Raw genomic sequence first — 23,510 nt, 5'->3', positions numbered from 1 at the left:
CAACCATCCAAAGATGCTATAAAAAGTATCTAATAATAACTGCCACTATTCTTCGTTACCATTTTTATTAACAAGAAATTATAAATTTTTCTATGCTATTAAATCATAATTTTAAGGAATAGTTATTTAAACTATATTGTTGTAAATTATACTAAAGCTATATCTGTTATAACAAATAAAGCTGTTATATATCCATATTGTACAACAATAAAAATCTAAATATATTAAGGAAAATATAAATATTAACCTCTTAAATATTTTTGTTTATTATAAATAAATAAAAAACTGTATTTCTTGGAATATTTTTCAAACTTTCTTTCATGGTAAAAATCCCATTATTTGGTCTATAAATTTAGCAATATGTCTACTTCTTTTATTAACAAAAGGTTTTAACTGAGTAAAATTCATGGCTTGTATAGTGTTTAACAAAGTTTTACAAGTACAATAGTATAAATGTTTATCTTCATAGAGTTGCTCAGCTAATTCTAATTGATGATTATCCATTAAATTTTCATTTGCAACTACAATTAAATTTTTTCTACACTCTAAAGCATCTAAAATACTTCCTGCTCCTGCGTGACTTATAATAAGATCAGCATTTTGTACATAGTTAATTACATCTGCGCTTAAATTGAAATATTCAATATTGACAAAACCACAACGTGGGGTACAATCTGGTACAAATAACGTTCTGCCAACTTGCAAGATGATTTCATAATATCCTTTTGACGATAATACCTAAAATAATATATGTTTAAAGAATTACTCTAAATTGGGTTACAGATTTACTACTAAATGTTTTTATAACTTCATGTTTAGAACTGAAATTCTCATAGCCTTTTACCTCTAAAACTTCTGAGCTAAGTACTGTCTCGATTAGTTCATCAAATTTGGTTGTGCCAACAGTAACAAATATCCTTTGTGTCAATTGTGTCATTTTAAATATTTAAAGATATTATAGATTCGAATATTAATAAGATCATATATCACTATCTTAATTGTTGTTCGTGCAATAATATATTGTTTTTCAAGAATTCGGCAAAAATATTCAATAATTTTGTCAAATTGACATTTGTTCAATTTGTACGTATCAGAATTGTACCGACTGTACGAATAAATAATCTAGAAGAAAAACTGTGCTTGATAAAACAGTATTATGACGTCAGAAAGTTCCAAGTTCCATGTTTCCATCACATCGATTTGTTTACCGCCGCGAATTTTAATAAAACATGCCAGCCGAAAGAAAAAATAACGTTTTAATATACGAAGGGTGTAATTATTTACGATATCGCTTATTATTGTCAACATTATCAGGCAAGCCTGTGCGAATTACAAATATTAGAGTTAAAGATGACGATCCAGGAGTTAAAGGTTAGTTTAAACATATACTTCTTTTGAAAATATTCAAAGATTTAAATATATTATATTTTTATTATTATTAATATATTTATTATGTGCAGAGTACGAAGTCAGTTTTATTCGCTTATTGGATAAAATAACAAATGGATCAAGAATAGAATTAAATGAAACAGGAACTAATTTATATTATAATCCTGGATTATTGTATGGTGGTGAATTAGAGCATGATTGTAGTGTACAACGAGGTATTGGTTATTATCTAGAAGGAATTATGATATTAGCTCCATTTTGTAAAAAAGCTGTGGATATAAAACTCAAAGGAATCACTAATAATACAATAGGTAACTAATCCTTCATGATAAATTTTTAAGCACAAAACATTGTCAGTTATTGTAATGGCAAACGGCTAAAAAATTGTATATATGTCATTGTATTTAAGATCCTTCTGTGGACAGACTAAAGGTATGTGCTGTACCTATATTAAAAAGATTCCTGTCTGGTGATAATGAAGTTATCTTTACCATTAATAAAAGAGGAGCTGCACCTCTAGGTGGTGGAGAAATTAAATTTAAATGTCCTCCTAGTCGTAATCTTAGAAGTATTCAAGTTAGTAAAAAGCATATCTTCTTTATTAAAGTATTTATGATTTATAACTTAAAAATAAAAAAATGCATATTTAGCTTCAAAATAGTGGAATGGTAAAAAGGATTAGAGGTACTGCATGTAGTATACGTGTATCTCCTGCTATTGCTAATCGAATTGTGGAGTCTGCTAAAGGTGTACTGTTAAACTTCTTGCCAGATATTTACATTCATACAGATCATTGTAAAGGTGCATCTAGTGGAAAATCACCAGGTATGTATTTAGTTGTTCGGTAACTAATAATGCTAAATATGTTAAATATCATTAAATACTTGAAAATATGATAGGTTTTGGAGTAACTTTATCAGCTGAAACAACAACTGATGTTATCTTTGGTGGAGAAGCATTTTCACCTCTAATGACAGCAGCTTCTTTGCCTTGTGTACCAGAAGATATTGGTAAAGAAGCAGCTATGAAATTAGTTGATGAAATTTACAGGTAAAGCAAGCATAACTAATGAATATACATCAGATAATGAAAATATTATATAAATATATATGATTTTAGAAATGGTTGTGTAGATTCAGCTTTCCAAGCTATGACTGCAATATTTATGGCATTGGGTAGGAAAGATATTTCTAAAGTTGTAACAGGGCCTTTATCACCGGCAATGTAAGTAGCTGTTTTATATATTTGTATTTATCCTAAAATGATAAGACTGATGTATGATATTACCACAGGATACAATTTTTACGCGATTTAAGAGATTTCTTTGGAATTGTTTTTAAAATCGAGCCACTTAAAGAAGAAGATGAAATATTAGAACAAGTTGTCTTAACCTGTATAGGTGTAGGATATACTAATATAAGTAAACGAACATTGTAAAATAGTATTGTATTTATTTTTTATATGTACCAATTTTAAAAATATATATATTTGTACATATTTATAATCTTCTTATTTGTATATTAAAGAATATTAATATTCTATAACACAAATGTTTGTAACCGAATTGGTTTAGAAGGCCAAGCATGAAAAGATCCTGATTTTAAAGTGTTCCACAAGCTTTGATAATTTTTAGACCACATTTTACAATCCAAATAGGTAATCTTTTTAGGATGTCTTATATTACAATCAGGGTGTCGATATTTATCACAAGTTTGCAAGAACATTTCAAAAAGAGCGCGTCTCGTTACAAGTAGATTGCTACCTTTCTTTTTTTTCGTAGCTCCTTGTTTTCTACCCTCAACTGCTACTTCAGTATCGCTATAAATAAACAATTATTAAAACCATCTTGTTTAAAATCATAGCTTTATCAGTGAAAAAGTAAACATAAATATTTAAGTAAAAGTAAATATTAAAGATTACCGATTTCTTACAGCACACCATATTATACTTGATGGACATGGATGTTTCCTCTCAGAATTTTTTTGTTGTTTAAAGTAAAGTTTACTTTGTACAATCTTTAGTTTATGTACTTTTTCGTTGAATCGTTTGTACAATCCACGTTCCATCGCCTCAAGGGAAAAAGGTGAATTGCCTCCAACTACAATAGTTTCCATTTTTATTGGAGGTATCAATATTGATAAAAGTGATCCTTGTACTCCAAGTAAATTCCATCTAAAATCAGTAGATAAAGCTTAATTTTCATATTCTATAAGAATACTATTTAATATTAATTATAATATTACACAGTTGTATTTACTTTGCTATTTTGTCTGAACAAGATAAACTAAGAGTAGGATTTCCCCTTCCTGGTTTAGTACGTAGCGGTCCAACCACATGGTAGTTTATTCCAGGTAAATGAGGATCTTGGCATTTTTCGGATTTTATGCATTTTGCACCGGTTCTATATATATCTTTAATTATTTGTTTTTCTTTTTTATCGGCATTTGATTCTATTGTTTCCACTCTGTTATTATAATCACATTTTATCATTTTTGTTGGAGGTGCATCATCTTCATAGAATTCTTCTTTCAAAAATATAGAACAATCTCCACAAGGAGTTTGACTCGTAAATAAATGAAACGATATTTCATCGTTTATTTTAATTTTTTTCTGATCATCTATTGTAAAAACATCACTTTTAGAGTCACTGAGTAAGAAATTGATTTGCTCATATAAATATCTCAAAAAGGCACGTCTAACAAGAATTTCTGCATGAGAATCACTTAATCTGCAACCTTCCTCATATATTTTCGTATTTATTAAATCTAATTTTCCTAAGCATTTTGTGCCTGTAGCAAGAGCTACTAAAGTGAGTGAGTTGTCCTTTTTTTTTAACACTATGCCTGATAGCACAGTCCACTCCTTCTCTGATGGTTTACCATTCTTACCAAGTTTATCATATTTTTCTAAACAAAGGTGTGCAATCTGATCTGCAAGATCTTCCATGTTTTCTTTTTTTTTTTGTATTTTATTTGCATTTAATCTATCTAATACACATTGGAAGGGTCCCAAGCATATTTATGTTGAGGTAGAGAAAATAAAGCTTTCATACTTTCTTCATCAATAACAAAATCTAGCTGTATATTATCCCTTATATGTTCTTTCTTTACAGCTTTGGGAATGATGCCTGCAATAATATCATTAAATGATACATGGTAGGAATATTCATCTTAAAAAGGAAAATTATTCACCAATTCCTTGTTGCAAAGCCCAATTTAATAATAATTGCGCTGGTGATACATTAAGTTGAGTAGCTATTTTTACGACAATTGGATCTCTTAAAAGATTAGTACTGCTACTAGTTCCTAAAGAAGAATATGCTTGTACATGAATCCCTTTGTTATTGCAGTACTTAATTAATTCTTTTTGATGATAATGTGGATGCAACTCAACCTATAATACAAAAATATATTTAATTTTTTAATTAATACAAATTAAAATACAAATTAAATTCAGGTACAATTGATTTACTTGATTAACACTTGGTGGTATATCTTTACAATTCTGCAATAATTCTTCTAGATGTTTGATTGTATAGTTGGATACACCTATGGATCTTATGAACCCTTGTTTCTTCAATTCTACTAATTTATCCCAAGTCTTTGCTCTTAAGCTTGGATTATTTGTTGAACTTTCTGGAATATAAGCTGCACCTGGCCAATGAATCAAGTACAAATCAATATATGTAGTATTAAGTGCTTTAAGAGATCTTTGCACAGACTTTTCTATTCCTTTTGGATCTCCATGTTCACTTGGTGCTATTATAAACATATGATTTTGATATATTTATATATATATTTAGTTTTTTTAAGTCTAACATGCTTTATATTATCTAAAATCATTATTGATACATACAAAGCTTAGTTGTAATAAATATATCACTCCTTTGAAGATTATATTTTGGTAATAAATTTTTCAGAGCATAGCCAATATCTTCTTCATTTCGATACACTACAGCTGTATCTATATGTAATAAATAAGAAATGATACATTTTCAGAATATATTTATAATAGGACAAATTAATAATATTAATAATTTCATTAGATACATACCAAAAGAACGAAAACCAACTTTTAAACTTTCATCTACTACTTCATATATTACATCTCTCCCTTGAATTTTGTATGTTCCAACTAAAATGATTTAATATTTTATAATAAGTAATAGTAACAAGTGTCTTTTACCATTATTTTAATATTTTCTCCAATACAGACTTAAATACAGTAAAAAATATTCTATTTCTTATATTTTAATGATCTTACATCCAATAAGAGGCATAGTATAACCACTTGAAAGGAGAACATTTTTCGCTGCATTGTTCATATTATAATTAATTTATAAAATCTCTTATAATCTCCACTTGTACTCGTATGGAATATATATGGTATATATTGTCATTATCGTTATCATTTTATAGTGCCATCTTTGATATAGTGACATTAAATAAAAAGAAATTAATTTTGTTTCAATGTTGAAAACTATTTTCTAGTCAGATATGTACGACTATAATTTTCAGAACTAAATACATTATTATTATTAACTTATTAGAAAATTTAATTATTATATCATAATTATGTCTTGAACAATCAGAATATTACATTTTTCAACTAAACCTAGTGATTATAGCATAAATTTATTCATATTGTAGCACAAAAGATTGTACAAACATATCAATAATTGATAAATTGATTGATAGACAAAAACAGGTACATAATAACACATTCTATTATATACATAATTCGTGGCAGAATGTCTCCATCTGATTTTGGCAGTTGACGTCTAAGGTATTTTCTTCGATCTAATGTTTATAGGATTTTGTAAATCATATAAATAAATGTATATATAGATTTTCAAGTGAAAACAAAATAGTTAGGCGTAGAATGGCCGAAGAAAATGAGACTTCACAGCAGAAATGCGAGACTACTGAAGAGGTTACGAAAGAAATGGAGACAGATATCAGCCGCTATTTTGAAAATGCATCTCGTACGATCTTCGATGAGATCGTTTCGCCTAAAAAGGAAGATTTCTTCGACGTGCAAAGAGGTTCTGGGAGTCGAATCCCGGATTTTGAATTACTGACAGATCAATCGAACGAATTTTTAAAGAGTAGTTCATTGCTTGGTAACGAACGACTCGATCATAGTGGCACGAACGATGTACACAGAGATGCGTGGATACCTTCTGAAGAGACAAGGAAAATCTTACGAAACGTAGCCACGTCGACTGCTGGGACTAGTTTCCTGGATAGAGAGAACTTAACGATGCCAGGACTTGCAGTTCAAGGGGACATGCCCAATTTGATAAAGAATACTGTTGTAAGATTCCTAGGTGAAGATGAAAATATACAGAGGCATGTGCTCACTGCTTCTGACGTAACTCAAGACGAACGTGGCTTAAGGACATTAATACAAGCTGGTTGTTACAAAGCTGCAATAAATTTATCGGGAAGATTATTAGCGGTATATGCTCAAGGATATGGCAAGATAAATCAACCTAGTAAACATTCTCCTCATTCTTTGCAACTGTGGTACACGAGGCTAGCTCTTTTAACCAAGCTCAGGCAAATTGATATTTTAGAGAATGAGTCAAAGCCATTTGGTAATCTGGATAAACCAGACATGTATTTTACATTTTATCCAGAACTGTATGGTACCAGGCCAGGTTCTATGGCTTCCTTTTCCTTTAGACTACTTTTAGCTGAGATTCCAATGTATTGTGCAAAACCAAAACAAGCATTGGATAATCTTTATAAGATTCTAGCAATTGTGAACCAAATTATAATCAATTTTAGCAATGGATTTAATGGAGATGGATCTCGTGTTAAGATTAACCCTGCAGAACAAGAAGATGCTATAAGATTGTGGAAAGGCAGAAGATCCAGGACTTTTATATCTATTATTAACTGTGCTGTTAGCATGAAAAATTATGTATTGGGTATAGATATTTTAGGAAGACTTTGTGAATCTGCAGATTGGTCACCTGAACAAATGGATGCATTGAGATCTAGTATAGGTAGATTGCATCTATTTTTGGGAGATGTTTCGGCAGCAGAAAAATTTTTAATCAATCTGCATAAAAAAGAGAGTGGTCTTACTGTTCGAGAGTTAACAGACAGAGGATTAATGGCAGTAGCCCACAATTCTTTTCAAGAAGCATACAAGTGTTTCCAAGCAGCAGAAGCATTGGATCCATCAAACATAGCATTAATTAATAATATGGCTGTTTGTCTTTTATATACAGGCCAGTTAAAAGCAGCAGTGCATTTATATGAAAGTATGATAACAAGAAACCCTGTAAAAAGTTTACAAGAACCTATACTGTTGAATATATGTACATCATATGAATTGCATACAACTCATTGTAAACAACCAAAGTTACATTTACTGAGTCAATTGAACAGGTATAAAGGAGATGCTGTAGATATACAGTGCCTGAAACTCCCTTTAAATTGAGATCTTTCCGTTCGTCCATGTACAGTATATGATAGAGCGAGGATGAAATTTTAAACCTGTTATGAACATGGTTGCGCCGAGTAATGTATAAATTTTAACAATAAAAATCACTTTTTTAAAAGATCAGTATTCTTCCTTGTGCATTTTTAATCTAATCATAATTATTCAGTTATTTGATATTTTAATTTTTTGCATATTTTTTTAAATTAATAGATAATATTGCTAAATTATTACAATATTTAATCACAAACGAGCTGTAAAGTAAATTTGATACACAATGCGTTTTCATGTTTCATGTTTTGGAAGTTATCTGATACCTTTTTTTTGTGCCACACGCGACATTGTCAATTAAGTATAGTAGTGGCATCTAACGAGTCCTATCCTCAGTCAATGGCAGCGGCACAGATGAGGAAACGGGTGTAGTAATGGTAATGGCATCACTGACGAGGTACAGAATAGATGTGACGTGTAATCATTTTTCATGTTTCGCCACCGACGAGTTACAGAAGTCTCTATCTCTACAAGGTGGCATTGACTAAATACATAATAGATCTGACATTATTCATATGAGACAATGAATGGACTATGGACCTTACCTGCTCAGACAAGTAACTTAATCCCCTCCTCAATCACAATAGGCGGGAATACTGAACAAATTGGCTTCGTCTCTGAGCCTTAATGGGTGTGGTCATTTAATCGTTGACCTCACTATTAGTATCAATAGACAAAGCTATTCTATTATAATTTTGCTTCTAATATTTAATAATACATTTGTAAAAGTAGTTTCATTTTCAGCTATAGATGTTATCATCGCCTTTTCAGTAAGAATGCTGTTAACCCCAACAACATCTCGATGGATGGAGCTATGTATTTGATTCTGATGTAGTACATATTTCTAGAGGGAATAATATTTGATTGTATCTTCGTATCTTGATATACCAGTTATCAAACCCAAATCCTAAGGTACAAGGAATATATGTAAAGTAAAAAATGTAACATCGATGTCAAAGTAAAATAGCCTTTATTACATCGTGAAACGAGGACAATTTAATGAACGTTCAACAATTGCTAGAATTCTTTCTCTCACTTACTTTCTCTCCCTCCCGTTCTTCCTTTCACACACACACACATTCCTTCTCATTCTCTCCCTTCATTCATATCATTCAGTTTCGTCTGTTTACACATTTAATCTCTTTTCTCCTTTTTCGTTTCTTTTCATTTGTTGCTTGTTGTTCTCTCTTACCAACGTCTGACATAATTTCGCGTGCTCGTAATGTTCTTCGAGAATAATGCATTACAGGACACATACTTTGTCATCATGTCAAACATAAACTCGTTCGATCTATCCCCGTAATTAATTCCTCATATCCTGTCCCTTCTGTCCGCCCATAATTTCATCACGATCTCTGAGATCGTTAACGATTCTAACATTATACCCTTCCTCCTCAATCTCTTTGTTTCATTCTTTCTTTCTTTCCTGTTCCTTATCCGTGTTTTTCTATTAGTAAGCGGTACATCAATAGCATACATCATTCAGATCGATTCCAAAACTGCACTCTCTCTCCCTGCAGAAAAAAGGCACGAACTGGCGGAAAAGTCGGCCTAACTGTATAATATTTTCATTTATTTTATTATGGATGGAACTTCGTCACAATACATTATTTTTTTAAATTTCATTTTCTTTTTATCTGCTGCTTCTTTCCGCAGTGTGTAACAGGTTCGGCTCCCGTTTCCGTTTTAACCAAATTCATCGATTCGTGCTTCGAAAGTTCGCCGCGTAGTGCGCGCAGTGTTCGATCCTTCCAACGTCCTCCCTCTTCCATTATATTTTTTATTTCTTTCCTTCTTCTTCTTTTTCTACTTTGTTTCTCTATCTCAAATGCCCATAATCAACGATCGAACTTTTAAAAGGAGATCGTTTTGGTTAGAATAACATACTTTTAATTATAAGAATATATATACTCCTTCTCCAAAAAGTGATTGTTATCCTGAAATTCGTTTCGAATTCAATTTCATGCTCCTTATTTTGGTGACTGTATTGCAAGACGAAAAATAACTTAAAAATACGTCGATCTGAAACGAAACTGGTACAATTACAATTTTCCGCGATAAATTTTTGTTGAAATTTAGATTAAAATATTATACAATGCAAAGTGCTTATCGAGCTGTTTTGCAACCGCTCGCTTCAACACCACGAGATCATTTCACCCGGAGAAGGCACTGCATCCACTACGCAGCTGGAACCTTCCGGATTTTATATTTTTTCCCCCACCGTCCTCTCAAAGTATCTACCGCATATTACACTTCACTGTTACAATAACATCCGCATCGCTATTCCTGGCGACTAAATGTAACCTTACGAATGTATTACCTATGTACATACATGCTGTGCCGTGTACACACGTGTATCCACGTACACGCAAGAGATGCGTTCTTGTGCGTACACGTGCAAACCTCTCTGCATTTAGCAAATTTATCCTTTTTTTCACACTTACAATTTTTATATATATATTATATGTACTATTGTAATTAATGCTTACGCTCTCTAATTTCTAAAAAGAAACGGTATTATTATTGTCCTGCCGTATTTTATTTTCGAGTATTTTTTTGGTGTACATACACGCAATACACGCACACACGCACGATTCTGGTGCTTATGTAACGTAGTCATGGAAAGCTCGATGGCATAACCACCAGTGTTCGTCGAATACAATTTAAAGCGAATATGTTTGTTATCCCTACGTGCATCCCCCTCTTTAGAGAAAAATCACAATATATACTCTCATGGAATTCGTTTTAGAACACTTTTCAATCAAACACGAATATAGAGGTACATATACTCTACGTGTCGGTATCGTAGTGTTCTTTACAACTTTACGAAGATTCGTTTATGGCACGCCATTTACTCGCTTTATATTTATTGTCTACGGTTACAGGAAACAATCGTTCGACAGATAGGAGAGGCATCGCAGGGATAGCGTTACTTTCGACGAGAGAATTCATATCGAGATCGAATCATTGAATTTCTATATTATTTCGGTAACTAGGCAAGCTCGGTCGTTCACGGAAGGCATCGTACGGTGCTCATTTTTTTTTTAAATCGTTGCATCAACAATCATTAACAATTTTTTTTCTTCTTTTTTCCTCGTATTTCTCTCCTCGTTTTCTTATATTTCGTTTTATTTCATCATGCTCGTATGAGTTATTATTCACTTTTAGTTTAATTACTTCATCTTTTTTTCCTTGTTTTTTTACGTAGTTTTCACGTAATAGTTTAGGAAATAACGGAGACATAACCGATGCCGATGCGCGAAAGCTGGCAAAAATTACGCTGTAGTCTGTGTCTGTTATTTTTAATAGTACGTACATACATACATCGAGGCGAGCAGGTTGCAAATACTCCCGAATCAGAGCAAATATTTCTATCTTTATATATCTATATTAATATATTTATATATTTATATTTATATATATAATTTTTTTATTCTTCATTTAGTCACTTATACGTATGCAATATTGTCTTCGTAAATTTCCTGCTTTTTCTTCCTGATGTTCTAAACCCGTTGGTCGTGAAAGTATTCGAAAGTACAGAATCGAGGCGTTTTTTTTCAGAGAGAGAATAATTATATATAATTGAAAATCGATAACCGACGAAACTTAACGTACGAATACAAATTTTTGTGTAAAATCATAGAAAGGAAAAATACTTAAGGAATGCCGGTAAATTGTTATATATATCAACGATTAAGATCCTTAAAAAAGAAAGAAGAGAAATTATACAAATAAAAACAAATTAATGAGAAAAGATGGAGAACATAACACGTAATGATGAGAAATAACGAAGAAAAATAACAAAGCGATTGCACAGGAACGTTGAATTGTTTACGATCGAGTCTCAAAAACTAGAAAATAAAAATAGAAGATTCTCGCGTATCTGTACCAGCCGAGGAACAGACTCGTCGTCGCGGGTTCACGAATCCGCGGCGATCGATTAGTACTATATATATAATATATCGTGTCGTAATATTATAATAATATAAAAATATATTTCTTAACTATTAACACTATAATAAATGAGTATTAAGCATCATATCTGGATTTTTTCCATTTCATCTCGTAGTACGGACACGATGCCTGTCGCGGATAACCGGAGCTTCTAGACGCGGAGGAAATGCAACGGTGGCGCCCCGCTCGGCCGAACACGACATTACTTTTATGGCGCGGCCCTTTAAACGTTACACCTTTTCTTTTTTTCTGCCGTGTATCCCCGTATAAGTCGTCGTTTCTTTTTATCAATTTTTTTTATCAATAACAATATATATATTTATATAATATAATATATATATATATCACTTGTCACTCGTGGTACGTGTAAATAAAAAGAGGCATAAACCGTTATAAAATACAATTCTCGAGTATTATCGATCTGTAGATTATATATATATTTATATATATCGCTTACCTACGCGTCCGAACGAATAAAATCATAAAAATTGTGTAATAATAATTTTTTTCTGTTTTAATAGTACAGTATTGGAAGCATTTTAATATTATACTTAGAGTTTATGATCGGGGCCCGGATCTCGGTGAAGGGACTTTTTCTCAATGTTTTCCTTTTGTGTTTCTTTTTTTCTTCTTTTCTTTTTTTTTGTATTGCAAGGTTCTCGATGCCATTTCCCTTTCAGGCGCCAGAAACAAATGTGATGAGCTCGTCGGGTTCAATTAAAATCTCTTATGATGACAACGAGACCACATGAGCTCTACAAAAAGTACGAGAGGCCATGATCATATTTCGTGATCTATGAATAACTAAAAAAGGAGCACCGGTAGCGCGTTGATTTTTACGGAATGTCTAAGGCATTTGTTTTGTTTCTTCCTACGATGCGAAACATTCGTTTTTCTAAATCTTTTCTTTTTAGCGTAAATGGATGATACGCAGAGATTCAAATATTAAATAATAACAACGTTGAATAAATCAAGAAATACGTGCATTGCTTGAAGCTTAACTTACCGTATGTCTGAATAATTCAAGAAAATAAGGAAAATTTAACTTACAGAAAGAGAAAACAATGTACAAAATACTTATATAATTATTAAAATTGACACTAGAACTATATAAAATACAAATATATAAATAATTGTAATTAAGGTAGTAGGATAAAAATAAAGTACAAGTATATAATCGTATTTCGACCCAAATATACATTAACATTAATTTTATCAAAAGCTTTTATGTGTTTTTAGTAATGACAAACAAAAAAAAAAAAAGAAAGCTAGAAATGGTCATCTTAACATATTTGATAGTCCTAGTGTTAATAACTGAGAGTAAGAACTAATTTATATAGGATTGATATTATAAAACTATCGTGAGATCTGCAAAAAAAAATGAACTTGAAATATATGAATCTCTCACGTAACATTATGGAAATATACGAAGATGTGATTTGGATTTAAAGTAAGTACATAAGGATCGAAAGTTATTCGTTATGGCATCGATCACCGATAGATAAGGCCCAGAAACACCTCGACGCTATAATAAATCGTAATTTGGCCGAATCCTCCTGCATCGAGCTTGAAAAAAGCTTTCTCGACGGTGAGGATAGACCAGGGGACTAGAAATTCTAGTCTCCGTTCTCAGCGATTCATCGGAATTTGCGTTTAAGCTCTCTCAGTTTAGCGGTTTAAATTCAAATGTATTCTCTTTTTGTCCGGTGCTTCAACCTTTCCCAGCATTTACCTATGGTGTTCGTTCTTATCCAATTGCATGCGCGCACTTATCTTTTTTTTGTCTTTTTAGTAATATGAATTTTTATACTTTAAATTCTTAATATGTTTCAAACTTCGTGCTGTTCCAAAACATTAGTGAACGAAGGAATTAAGGCTGAAGAATATCATTCGATTGGATGTCTCAGAAACGAAAGATTATTTTTCCAACACTTTTAACTTTCCTTTTTTTCTTGTAAATTAATTATTTGGTAAAAATATCTAGAAAATGGTTTCTGCACTTTTTAAACATTGTTACTTTCCAGTACAGGATATTACTTTGAATTTTAGTTCATTCGTTATTAAATGTACAACTGCACACGCGCAACTCGGTCAAAAATGAAACATTCAAATCACGTCACCATATCCCTTCGCCAATTTGCGCGTCGCGACTGAATTACATCGCGTGCCCCGTGCGAACGTGGCTAACAAATTTGTACGTTAATTAGTTTCCTTATTATTGTCATGGTATATATAATAATCTTGTTAATAAAAATACTAAAATATTATGTATATTATATATAATATATAATAGATTATTGCATTATGCATTTTTGGTACCGTTGCATGTTTGGTTTCCTTTTTTTTAATTCTCGTCGACCCAAGGTCGCTGCGAATTCATTTTTTTTTACTTTTCACTTTTCTGCTTCCTTTTTTTATCATTTTTAGCTTCTTTCTTTGTTTCAGCGAGAACGAACTTGAGAAGAAACTCACGTGACACTTGGACGATGTTGTTTGCTCGAACAGGAGAGTCGCGACTATCGAGTCTCATTCGCTATCTTTAATCTTTTTAATACAACGTATCATTCAATTTTCTATTTTTTTTTTTTTTTTTTCATCAGAATGGCATTTCATTTTTCATTTTCCTTTTCGATCAACATGCGTTTCCTTCTCCAGTTAAATATATTTTTTAGGCTTTGATTATTATTTGCTGTGTTTAACGCAAGCCTTTTCACGGGTAAAATGCGTGCGCGAGATCGCGATTGGAAAAATTCGTCGCTAGGTGTACTTGCCGTTCTCCTAACGTGGTTCCCAGGCGTTTTATTTTATCGCGAGATATAATATTATTTCCCGTTTTTAAATTCGCTTCTTTTTCTTCATTAAATGCTGAGTCCCTTGTCGTAGAAGGAAAAAAAGGACCGTACATACTTAGCTAAGTCAGCGAGAGAGTTTTCGTTTCAACTAGCGGGAATACTTCTATTCTCTATACGGCTTGCAGTAAGAGTAACGATGATTCATGTGTTGGCTGTAGGAGCCGGAGTGAGAGAAGCGCTTGAGGCACTTGGAGCACTGGAAGGGCTTTTCGCCGCTGTGCAGTCGCTTGTGTTCGGTCAGATGGTGCTTGTGCTTGAACGCCCTTGGGCACTCCACGCATTTGTACGGCCTTTGCCCTGTGGATATTCATCCGATCTTTTAATATTATCTACATCATAGAAGACCAAAGTGTGGTTTGCAACCGACTGGCGGATCACCGAGCTGCTTTTTGGGTGGGTCGCGAAAAATTATCATTTTCGAAAATGGGTCTCGGCCTCTAAAAAGCTTGGGAAGTTCTGGTTACTAGTTGAATATTAACGTTACTAATTATTTTTCAAATATAAAAAAATAAGAATTTTCTATATGTTAATTTGTAATGTGTAGAAATGAAGAGAGCAACATTTAAATGCATACCGGAATGTTCATATTTATGCCTTGCTAGGGAACTGTGCTTGGAGAATGTTTTGTCACACCGATCACAGAAGTAGACACCCTGCTCGATCTCCGCTGCTGGCGAAGCCACTGGTTGACTCGCGTTTTCACTTTCGTTCTTTACATTTGTCTGAGGTTGACTCTGCAAATACGGAACTTCATAATATACTTAGCACAGTAATATTCAACATACAAATTATGCAACATTAAAATAGACGCATATAAAACATAACAGTAAATTTCTTTACGCCTCATCGCTTTAATATAACACATTTTTACTATCTTAATAATTATTTTCTATTTGTACTTTGTTTTTGTATTATACGTAGACTGCGAATTTTTATGCAAACTCATACTTTTATAAATACAAATAAGCAAGTATTTGACTTTAAACATTTCGCATTTAAAGTAAAGTACTGGATTTAAAGTTTCCACAAATGCGTAGATATTCGCAGTTCAATCGTAATAATCATAGTAATCGTTAGAACCAGCGTTATCATTACCTTCGGAACAATTTCTCCCCCCATCGGGACCGTACGTTTCGTTTCTACAGAATCGGTGGTCTCTTCGTCAATAACGAGTGGCGAATCCTCCAGATCATCCGCATCTTGATTATGCGACGGCGCATTATCGTTTTTCGGTTCAACGGGAGACGATGATGTGAATTTTGCACAGACAGTTTCACTGTCTTTGCACGCTGTCTCTGTGAGAACTTCTTTCTTCGACAAATCTAATGGTTGTTCGTATGCGGTCTGACTGGTCGGATTTGCCAATGGTACTAGAGGTGGTATCTTCGATTCTCGTCGGTCCCTCGCTCGGGAATTTTGGAACCAAACCTGAACATTAAATAACGTATTCATGACATGTTCTGAATGATTTTTTTAAAAGCATATTATTGCCTTACATTGCCATTATTTGTTGCAATAACAGTTTCAATTCAAACAAATAAAGATTCTATTCCTAACAAACTTTAGTTTCAACGCTAATTTCAGTTTCACTTCTTGAAACTGAACATTATTATGTATAAATTCGAACATGGGTAAGATTTTTTTGCAGAGAATCTTTTAAGGAAAAACATGCACCTGTACGACACGAGTAGGAAAATTGATGTAATTGGCGATCATGATGATCTCCTCCTTCTTGGGTCGAGGATTAATGGCATAGTAACCCTTGAGAACAGCCAATTGCTCATCATCTATCAACGATCTAGCCCTGACTCTCCTTCCGTTATCATTGTGCGTTTGTGTACCATCCTCCTCGTCCTCCGAGTCCGCCTCCGAGCTATCCTCCGCTTTTCTCTTGTAACCTGATTTCGCACTGGGTTGATTCACGTCCTCGAGCTTCGCCGCCAAACCTTCACTCTGCGAATCATATTGATCCGCTGCTGACCAGTCTGGATAATGTGCCATCTCGCTGGACATCTCGCTGTCTTGATCCTGTGACAATATATTCATCGTTAATTAAGGAATTTGTGTTTTTCTGTGGCTGAAATAGTGAATTGTGATAGTTAAGTCAATTATCAATTAAGGAGAGATCAATTAAGCGATACAAAGTAATCTGGAAGAGAACTCTTTAAATCTTTGTTATTGGTTTGATTGCAGAAATTCATGATTTTTTAAAATACATCATAAATTGTAATTTTTGAACGAACGTATAAAGCACAATACAAAGGAATAAGGAAATTTAGATTAATTTGAAGAAGATTCCTTAAGAATTCTTTCAATAAACGTAATTGCTTCAGTAAACGTAGCTGTTACAATATTTTTCTACAGACCATTAAATTGTAATAATCTATTCTTTATATTGATATATTTAGGAGAATTTATGTGTCACAATAATGACCTTCATATAATCTTGGAGTAACCTTACAAAGGGTTGGAGGAGTATCGACCTCATCCGCCTTATACTTAAACTGTTTATGACACTCGTCTAACGAGTTTACGACACGTCAATCAGCATTAAGAAGTAAAGAACCACGTGGTTAACAGAATTGGAAAGTTTTCTTAATAAATCACTCTTTAAAATCTAAACTCTTTCTTTCGTTTCTTCCCATTATTTTACAAACTCGATCGAATTAGAAAGATCTAATAATACGGTTACAAATTCTGGTTTCTTCGTCAAACGAATTTATTTATAGATAAATCTATAACTAACTTTAGAGCTTTTCGATATCTGTGCCCACTTGCACACCTAATTTATCACCTAATCATGATAGAGTAAATAGACAACCCACGAATGGTAGGTTTCTTTTTTTACAATTTTCTAATCTTTCGGCAAGCACTAACAATCGGATAATTTGTAATTTGTAAAAGCTACTCGTAGAATTTCATTTGTTTTATTAAACCAAACTTGTCATTGTTATGCAAGGATATCTATTAACATCTGTAATTCGTGACTTGTAAAATTTCACTAATAACGTTAACCCAATCGTGCAAGAACGGATCTGTGAAATTTAATCATTTCTTTAATTTTGCGCTCTCAAAATAAACTTCCTTCACTGTACAATATTTGTAACAATATAAACAATGATCTGATCTTACTTGATAATCCTCCTCGAACTCTCGTTTCATCGTGGCCGGCGAGGTGGACAATTTCCTCACGTTCGCTTCGAGCAGTTGCTTCGTGACGGAGGTGTTCACCGTTTCAAGGATACGTCGAACGGCGTCAAGACCCTGAGGATCAGTCGGTGCTGGTGATTCTTTACCCTCTGTGCCTTCCGTGCCCTCAGAGTCCGCTGTCGACGGGCTCATGAGCTCCCGATGAGATTCGAATTTCTCGGCTACCTCGTCCAATCTCTTGGAATGTAGCTGATTTAAGATCTTGCCCAAAGATGCCTGCAGAAAGTAGCTGCCGAAGCCCATCATTTGTGGCAGAAGGGTCGGCATATCGTAAATACCTGAAATCATTATTTTCTTCTGTTATAGATTTCCCTAATTCATGCGTCCATTGCTCTTTCAATACAACAAACAATTATACACGATTATTACAACTACTAAACCAATGATCTGTAGATTTGTATCTTCTTTAAATCATCCTCTCTCGTCTACATAACATTCCGAACTTTTTCGAACGAATTTTGCCTAATTGTAGGTTTAGAATCTTGCCATAATTTCTCTTAAAACATTCCATGTCTATTTAACAGCAAAAATAAGAATTTTTTTCATGATTCTTAAACACGGTTCAATTTCAACAATGTTAGTATCCAATTCTAAATAACATAAACTACGACAGAACTGCAAGCAGATTTACTGTCTTGCGTTATAATACGTCTTCCATATATTCTCTCCATAATTTGATTTGACTAAATACAAAAGCCTCAGAAACTTTCTATAAACGATTAAATTTCAACAACGTCGATATTCGATTCCAAATGACGTAAACTCTAAATAGGATTGAAAGCAGAATTCTGTGTTTCGCGTTAGGATTCGATTACGAATCGAGTTCACGGAGCCGGATCGTTCAAGGTGCACGACGACGATTGCGGTTGAAATAGAATGGCGTTATCGACCCTCACCCGCTCCTTCCCGTTGTATCTCCTGATAATCCGAGGGTGAAAGCTTCGGCAGAATAGGGAGGAAAGTGTTATTATTCGCCGCGAGCAGGTCGACCTCACGCCGCCCCGGCGGCAGGGGTTGTTGCGCCTTTTTCGGCCCGCGATCCACGTTGCTCACATTCGTATGCCTGGATTTTTTTAAATTTACTATCAGGCACTTCTTCGAGGTCATATGACTCGAATACGAGCCTGAATGGGAAAAGCGCTTGCCGCAGTTGTTGCATAGGAATGGCTTTTCACCGCTGTGAATGCGGAGGTGCTCCTGAGAACAAAGATAAAGATGAAAATCGAAATTGAAATTAGAAGAAAAAAAAAACAGGAAATTATATATGAATCGATGGTGCAATCGCTAGACCGTGAATTTTTTATCCATTCGATCGAATTTCGAAATTTCAAACCGTAAAAAAAAATGCACGTGATACGATAATATACAACATTTTTCTATATCATACGAAAGATCGAGTGATAACGAACGTTCTAGTTGATCTTTCTTTTCATTATCGATTCTATGAAATACTTTGAATTCTATAAAATGTTGCAAACAAAGGTGCGATATTTGAAACGAATTTAACGATCTGTTTCTTTGTATCGTATTAACGAAACTACGAATCTGCATAAATAACCGCAGTCTAGCGTGAACTAGCGTTTAGCAACTAAAAATGAATAAATATGTCAATCGATGCACACTACGTACAATATTTCTTTTACTTTCTCTTCGAAAAATAAAAAATAAAAAAAGAAACAAAGAAATTTGAAATTATATATAGAGAAATTCTATTTGGAAGAATTCATTCGTTTCGGTTACAGGAGAAAACTATATCAAAGTCAGGCAGTGCTGTGTGAAAATAGATTATGAAAAGGAAAACAAAGAACGGAAATAACGATGTACGAATGAGAAATGAAAAATAAGGGTGCACTCGTAGTACCTTGAGGTGATGCTTAAACTTGAAGGCTTTCTCGCAATGGGGACACTTAAACTTACGAAGCACGGCACTCTCATCATGGCTGATCATGTGCCTCTGGAGTCGGTAGACGTTAGCAAAAGTCTTGCTGCACACCCTGCAGGACTGGAAAAAATCTATCGATTAATTTCGTCGCGTTTATTCGATTTTTATTAATAAATACATATCTTTTCATTAATTACTTATATGTAAAAATTTATTTTATTATTTAAAGTTACTATTCAAAGAATGCTTATAATTTTATTTTCATAATTTATTTGTAATTTTGTTGAATTTTTAATAAATTTAATATTTCCTTTAATACGATAATTGTGATATAGTGCAAATTCTCAGTATAATTAGAATAGCATGAAAAATCTCTTTGTTCTTAAACCATAATTTCAATCGGCACCGTCAACTGCGAAGAGTAACAAAGGCAAGCTGAAATATCAAAGTAAAGTCAAAGCAGAATCGAGTATTTAATCACGAGCTACTTTGAATCTCATAATCGCACAGGTGCGCCGACCAGTGTACTGTTTTACATAAACTTAATGACGAATCGTGCATTCAGTGTGTATTACGTCTACTTATAAAGATAGGTAAGAAATAAACCTAATAAAACAACAGCGTATAAATATGTAATATAAAAGGCAATCTCAATTTCACGAGCTACTCGTTCATAAAACTCTATTGTCAACTACCTCTCAACATTCAACAACCCAATTCCCTTCCTTCTTTTACAGACCATTCTCCGTCATCGTAACCAATACCGTTCTTCTTAAAAGAAAATTAAAAAAAAGAAAGAAATAAAGAAAAGGGGGAGGAGGAGAAAGAACAAGAAGAACGGAAAAGAGTATCCATCTACGCAAACGAAGAAAGAATATCATCGACTACGTCTCAACTTCCTTCTTTTGCAAGCTATTCTTCGTCGTCATCTCATAACGAATATATCATTCCTTTCAAGAGAAATGAAAGAGAAGGCCGTAAAGGGCGAGGGAAAACGGTTTCTAAAGAGAAACAAAGAAAGAAACCATTCTACGCAAAGAGAAGATTCGTCAATCCTTTCGTCAACTATCTCTCTGTTCTCAAAAATCCAATTTCCTTGTTTCTCTCTTCTCCCATCGTCGTCGTTAGTATCATTCCTATTAAAACAGAATTTCGGAAAAAGAAGAAAGGCAAGAAAGAACAGCAAATATACATCGAAATTGTCCTAGAAAAAGCAAAGAGGGAATAGAAAGTACCGTACGTAAAAAGGAAGACCAAACAAAGCCAAAAAGGAACAGACGAGTAAAATGGAAAATTCGCAGGCCGCTCGCGCATGATCAATAATACACAAGGAACAATGGAGTCCTCTCGTCCTTGACGTTAGTTTCACTCACCACTTGAGGGAATTGAGCGTTGAGATCGTTCTTGTCGATGGCGTACGGGGTCTTGTGCGTGTCCTCGAGATGGAGCTGAAGCACGTGGACGTCCCGACAGAGGAAGCCGCACTGGGGACACTTCTCGCCACCCTGCTTCGTCGATCCGCCCTCGCCGCCACCGCTGCCGCCGCCACCACGGACGCCTCCTCCGCCTCCTCCTGTTCCTGTTCCTGCTCCACCACCGCCTCCACCACCACTACCGGCTTCGCTACCTGTGCCGCTACCACCTCCAACGCCACTTCCTGTGGTTGGCGCCCCGGCCGCGCAACCTCCGCCCACCTCCGCGTTCACGACACCTGCTGCCTCGTCCTCGCTGCAACCTGAAACAACAGCCACACACGTGCACTACGTTATATCTCGCTTCCACGTTATATCTGCCCCTCTCTCTTTAACCGACACCCCTAGTCCCTCTATTTTTCTTTTCTTTTTTTTGCCCTTTTTTCTTTTTCCACGTATATGGCGTAGTATATATTGGTGTGCGATAACAGACCATAGAGGCGTGATTGTATAAGGTTGTCATGGACGCGGTTGCGTTTTAGGGGTTTTCGTGCTCGCGAGAGATAGGCTCTGCCTCGTTTTATGGGTTTTTTCGTCTCTTTGGAAGCGTCGCTTTTTAATGGTTTTCGTTTTTGCTGCGAAGCGTGATAAGAGAGCGTGTGTATAGGCAAGTTTGTCGTGTACTTTGTATCGCGATTAAAAATTTGGAATTACTTTCTTTTTACGGAGTTCGGTGTTCATTGGATCAACGGGCTAATTTTATTGTCAGAGTGGGATTTTAGGGCGAAGGATTTTCGCGGAAATTTATATGTCTCTGGACATTGGCAAGGAGATTTTAATTTCGTTTTTGCCGGCAAGTGCGATAAGAGAGTGGTTTTATTGCAGTAGTAAGTTTGTTGTACAGTACCGTAGTTACGAGGTTGGAGTTACTTTTTCGTATAGTCGCTGCACGTGCGTTGCATCACCTGCTAATTTTACCATTAGAATACGGTTTCAGAATGGAAAGGATTTTTGTGCAAATTTCCACTTTTACGGCCATAGGAATAGAACAAAAATGGAGAAAAAATAGACCACGAATGGAGAGTTGTTTCAATTATTAAAAATTATGATTTTTGTAATCTTTATTTTGTATGTTATTGCATATAACATACATTTATTGAATATGCAAAAGTATACAGTGCGTAGTGAATTCGAAACTATTTTTAATAATACAAAATCGAATTCTGAAATCATTTTTTTTTTTATAAAAATCGGAAAATATGACTTACATTTTTTCTCCTGTATTTCCTCTTTGTACGCAAAGACGACTACACGAAATTGATAATAAATTTTTTATTTTACCACAATCGTGTAAATTCCTCCGTACTTGCCGAAACCACGTTGCTTCAGAAAACGACGTCAATCAAAGACAAACATGGTTACACCCTATTGTAAACCGGAAATAGAGCAATATGGGGCATAAAAATTTATACGAGCTCGATGACAAGACGCAAAGGAACGACGTCGGTAAAATCTAGAAGATATCGAATACCGTTTGTAACGAGCTTTAAGATATGATCAGTGTAAAACGTGAGACGCGAATGTCTTCGTGAACGAGACCAATTGAAGACGGTACCACTACACATTCTGCGTCGTTCGGTCGACGTTCATAAATATACATCCGCGAAATGTCCCGAGCACTCTTTAACCCGGGAAATGACGGAACATGCGTCTTTTTTCTTTTTTTTTTAAACGTATTAAGCGTATTTTTAATCCGCTATCAAACACACCGTAGGAAAAAGAAATATATCGTTGGAAGATCATGGGAGAAAAACATGATACGTACGCTTTATTGATTTTCTTATTTTATCGTCGCTTGATAATCAAATGGGAGAATGATAATATGACACAATGGAAAATGAAAATACAATGGAGGATAGAACAAAATTTTTAATCGATACATTTTTATATCAATTTTATACCAAATTATTCTATTAAAAATCGGTTACTTGTTATGGTAACGGTCGTTTATTCCGTGGAATTATATTATATTTATTCATTGTTCTTATTAAATATAAGTTCATTTTGTAAAATTATAACGTCCTTTTATTCTATAAATTTTCTTTTGTCCGCCACTGTAACTTGTAAACTCCAAGCATTTAGTTCCAGTTATTTTCGTCACAAGTGTGCCAAACTATCGCGGACGATAACGCCTCTGATAAATCGAACGAACGATTAAATATTCGCGGTTGCTACTGAAAAATCCCACAGCTCCGATTTTCCTCAGCCGCAAAAGCATTGCATAAACATCGACGATGCGAAGATTTT

At 34.1% G+C, this 23,510-nt stretch overlaps 6 protein-coding genes and 1 long non-coding RNA gene across 13 annotated transcripts in view; 3 read left to right on the top strand and 4 right to left on the bottom strand.

The window, feature by feature from the left end:
- Positions 1-242: 242 nt before the first annotated feature.
- LOC122566801 (UDP-N-acetylglucosamine transferase subunit ALG13 homolog) lies at positions 243-985 on the bottom strand. Its single transcript, XM_043724565.1, has 2 exons — positions 845-985; positions 243-738 (listed from the first exon to the last, which is right to left on the bottom strand). Exons 1-2 carry the CDS (start codon positions 935-937, stop codon positions 319-321), a joined length of 513 nt encoding a protein of 170 aa, XP_043580500.1. The 5' UTR covers positions 938-985; the 3' UTR covers positions 243-318.
- A 237-nt stretch (positions 986-1,222) lies between these two features.
- LOC122566795 (RNA 3'-terminal phosphate cyclase-like protein) lies at positions 1,223-2,886 on the top strand. Its single transcript, XM_043724553.1, has 7 exons — positions 1,223-1,371; positions 1,461-1,700; positions 1,799-1,965; positions 2,040-2,214; positions 2,289-2,439; positions 2,509-2,613; positions 2,682-2,886. The coding sequence occupies exons 1-7, from the start codon at positions 1,230-1,232 to the stop codon at positions 2,824-2,826; spliced, it is 1,125 nt and encodes a 374-aa protein (XP_043580488.1). The 5' UTR covers positions 1,223-1,229; the 3' UTR covers positions 2,827-2,886.
- LOC122566794 (tRNA-specific adenosine deaminase 1) lies at positions 2,827-4,335 on the bottom strand. Its single transcript, XM_043724552.1, has 3 exons — positions 3,647-4,335; positions 3,310-3,561; positions 2,827-3,207 (listed from the first exon to the last, which is right to left on the bottom strand). The coding sequence occupies exons 1-3, from the start codon at positions 4,333-4,335 to the stop codon at positions 2,928-2,930; spliced, it is 1,221 nt and encodes a 406-aa protein (XP_043580487.1). The 3' UTR covers positions 2,827-2,927.
- A 6-nt stretch (positions 4,336-4,341) lies between these two features.
- Positions 4,342-8,561, bottom strand: LOC122566797 (aldose reductase-like). 3 transcript variants are annotated; one of them, XM_043724557.1, is made up of 7 exons: positions 8,439-8,561; positions 8,160-8,360; positions 5,443-5,523; positions 5,245-5,352; positions 4,861-5,147; positions 4,581-4,782; positions 4,342-4,516 (listed from the first exon to the last, which is right to left on the bottom strand). In XM_043724557.1, exons 2-7 carry the CDS (start codon positions 8,182-8,184, stop codon positions 4,377-4,379), a joined length of 843 nt encoding a protein of 280 aa, XP_043580492.1. In that variant the 5' UTR covers positions 8,185-8,360; positions 8,439-8,561; the 3' UTR covers positions 4,342-4,376. The 3 variants fall into 3 exon arrangements, with proteins under 3 accessions (XP_043580492.1, XP_043580491.1, XP_043580490.1); XM_043724556.1 differs by having other exon boundaries at positions 8,160-8,440; XM_043724555.1 differs by lacking the exons at positions 8,160-8,360; positions 8,439-8,561 and adding an exon at positions 5,653-5,890.
- On the top strand, positions 6,237-7,965 carry LOC122566793 (trafficking protein particle complex subunit 12). The gene has a single exon (XM_043724551.1). It carries the CDS (start codon positions 6,271-6,273, stop codon positions 7,840-7,842), a length of 1,572 nt encoding a protein of 523 aa, XP_043580486.1. The 5' UTR covers positions 6,237-6,270; the 3' UTR covers positions 7,843-7,965.
- Positions 8,310-11,498, top strand: LOC122566802. Of its 2 annotated transcripts, none has more exons than XR_006316625.1 (2): positions 8,310-8,450; positions 8,638-11,498. It is a non-coding gene; the product is annotated as an uncharacterized LOC122566802 (long non-coding RNA). The 2 variants fall into 2 exon arrangements; XR_006316624.1 differs by having other exon boundaries at positions 8,388-8,524.
- A 900-nt stretch (positions 11,499-12,398) lies between these two features.
- LOC122566779 (zinc finger protein 1) overlaps positions 12,399-23,510 on the bottom strand; it is a 33,994-nt gene continuing 22,882 nt past the window's right edge. For all 4 annotated transcript variants that reach the window (XM_043724492.1, XM_043724490.1, XM_043724491.1 and 1 more), the window contains 8 exons: positions 21,165-21,526; positions 19,771-19,911; positions 18,806-19,106; positions 17,832-18,187; positions 16,374-16,727; positions 15,795-16,127; positions 15,274-15,433; positions 12,399-14,996 (listed from right to left, as the gene is read on the bottom strand). In XM_043724492.1, the coding sequence (XP_043580427.1) occupies positions 14,803-14,996; positions 15,274-15,433; positions 15,795-16,127; positions 16,374-16,727; positions 17,832-18,187; positions 18,806-19,106; positions 19,771-19,911; positions 21,165-21,526 (2,201 nt within the window). In that variant the 3' untranslated portion in view covers positions 12,399-14,802. The remainder of the gene's footprint in view (positions 14,997-15,273; positions 15,434-15,794; positions 16,128-16,373; positions 16,728-17,831; positions 18,188-18,805; positions 19,107-19,770; positions 19,912-21,164; positions 21,527-23,510) is intronic.

Source organism: Bombus pyrosoma, linkage group LG4, assembly GCF_014825855.1.
Source record: "Bombus pyrosoma isolate SC7728 linkage group LG4, ASM1482585v1, whole genome shotgun sequence".
NCBI classification, from domain to species: domain Eukaryota; kingdom Metazoa; phylum Arthropoda; class Insecta; order Hymenoptera; family Apidae; genus Bombus; species Bombus pyrosoma.
Note: the sequence above shows the minus strand (reverse complement) of the source record. Positions and strands in the feature narration are given on the sequence as shown.

Coding starts and splice junctions, on each gene's coding strand:
- LOC122566801 (XM_043724565.1), bottom strand. CDS start 937: ATGACACAATTGACACAAAGGATATTTGTTACTGTTGGCACAACCAAA. Junction 739..844: donor TTAGCTCAGAAGTTTTAGAG/GTAAAAGGCTAT, acceptor ATATTATTTTAG/GTATTATCGTCAAAAGGATA.
- LOC122566795 (XM_043724553.1), top strand. CDS start 1,230: ATGCCAGCCGAAAGAAAAAATAACGTTTTAATATACGAAGGGTGTAAT. Junction 2,215..2,288: donor ATCTAGTGGAAAATCACCAG/GTATGTATTTAG, acceptor AAAATATGATAG/GTTTTGGAGTAACTTTATCA. Junction 2,614..2,681: donor GGGCCTTTATCACCGGCAAT/GTAAGTAGCTGT, acceptor ATATTACCACAG/GATACAATTTTTACGCGATT.
- LOC122566794 (XM_043724552.1), bottom strand. CDS start 4,335: ATGGAAGATCTTGCAGATCAGATTGCACACCTTTGTTTAGAAAAATAT. Junction 3,562..3,646: donor TGTTCAGACAAAATAGCAAA/GTAAATACAACT, acceptor TACTGATTTTAG/ATGGAATTTACTTGGAGTAC. Junction 3,208..3,309: donor TGGTGTGCTGTAAGAAATCG/GTAATCTTTAAT, acceptor GTTTATTTATAG/CGATACTGAAGTAGCAGTTG.
- LOC122566797 (XM_043724555.1), bottom strand. CDS start 5,713: ATGAACAATGCAGCGAAAAATGTTCTCCTTTCAAGTGGTTATACTATG. Junction 5,353..5,442: donor AGTTGGTTTTCGTTCTTTTG/GTATGTATCTAA, acceptor TATTACATATAG/ATACAGCTGTAGTGTATCGA. Junction 4,517..4,580: donor GGCTTTGCAACAAGGAATTG/GTGAATAATTTT, acceptor ATATTATTGCAG/GCATCATTCCCAAAGCTGTA.
- LOC122566793 (XM_043724551.1), top strand. CDS start 6,271: ATGGCCGAAGAAAATGAGACTTCACAGCAGAAATGCGAGACTACTGAA.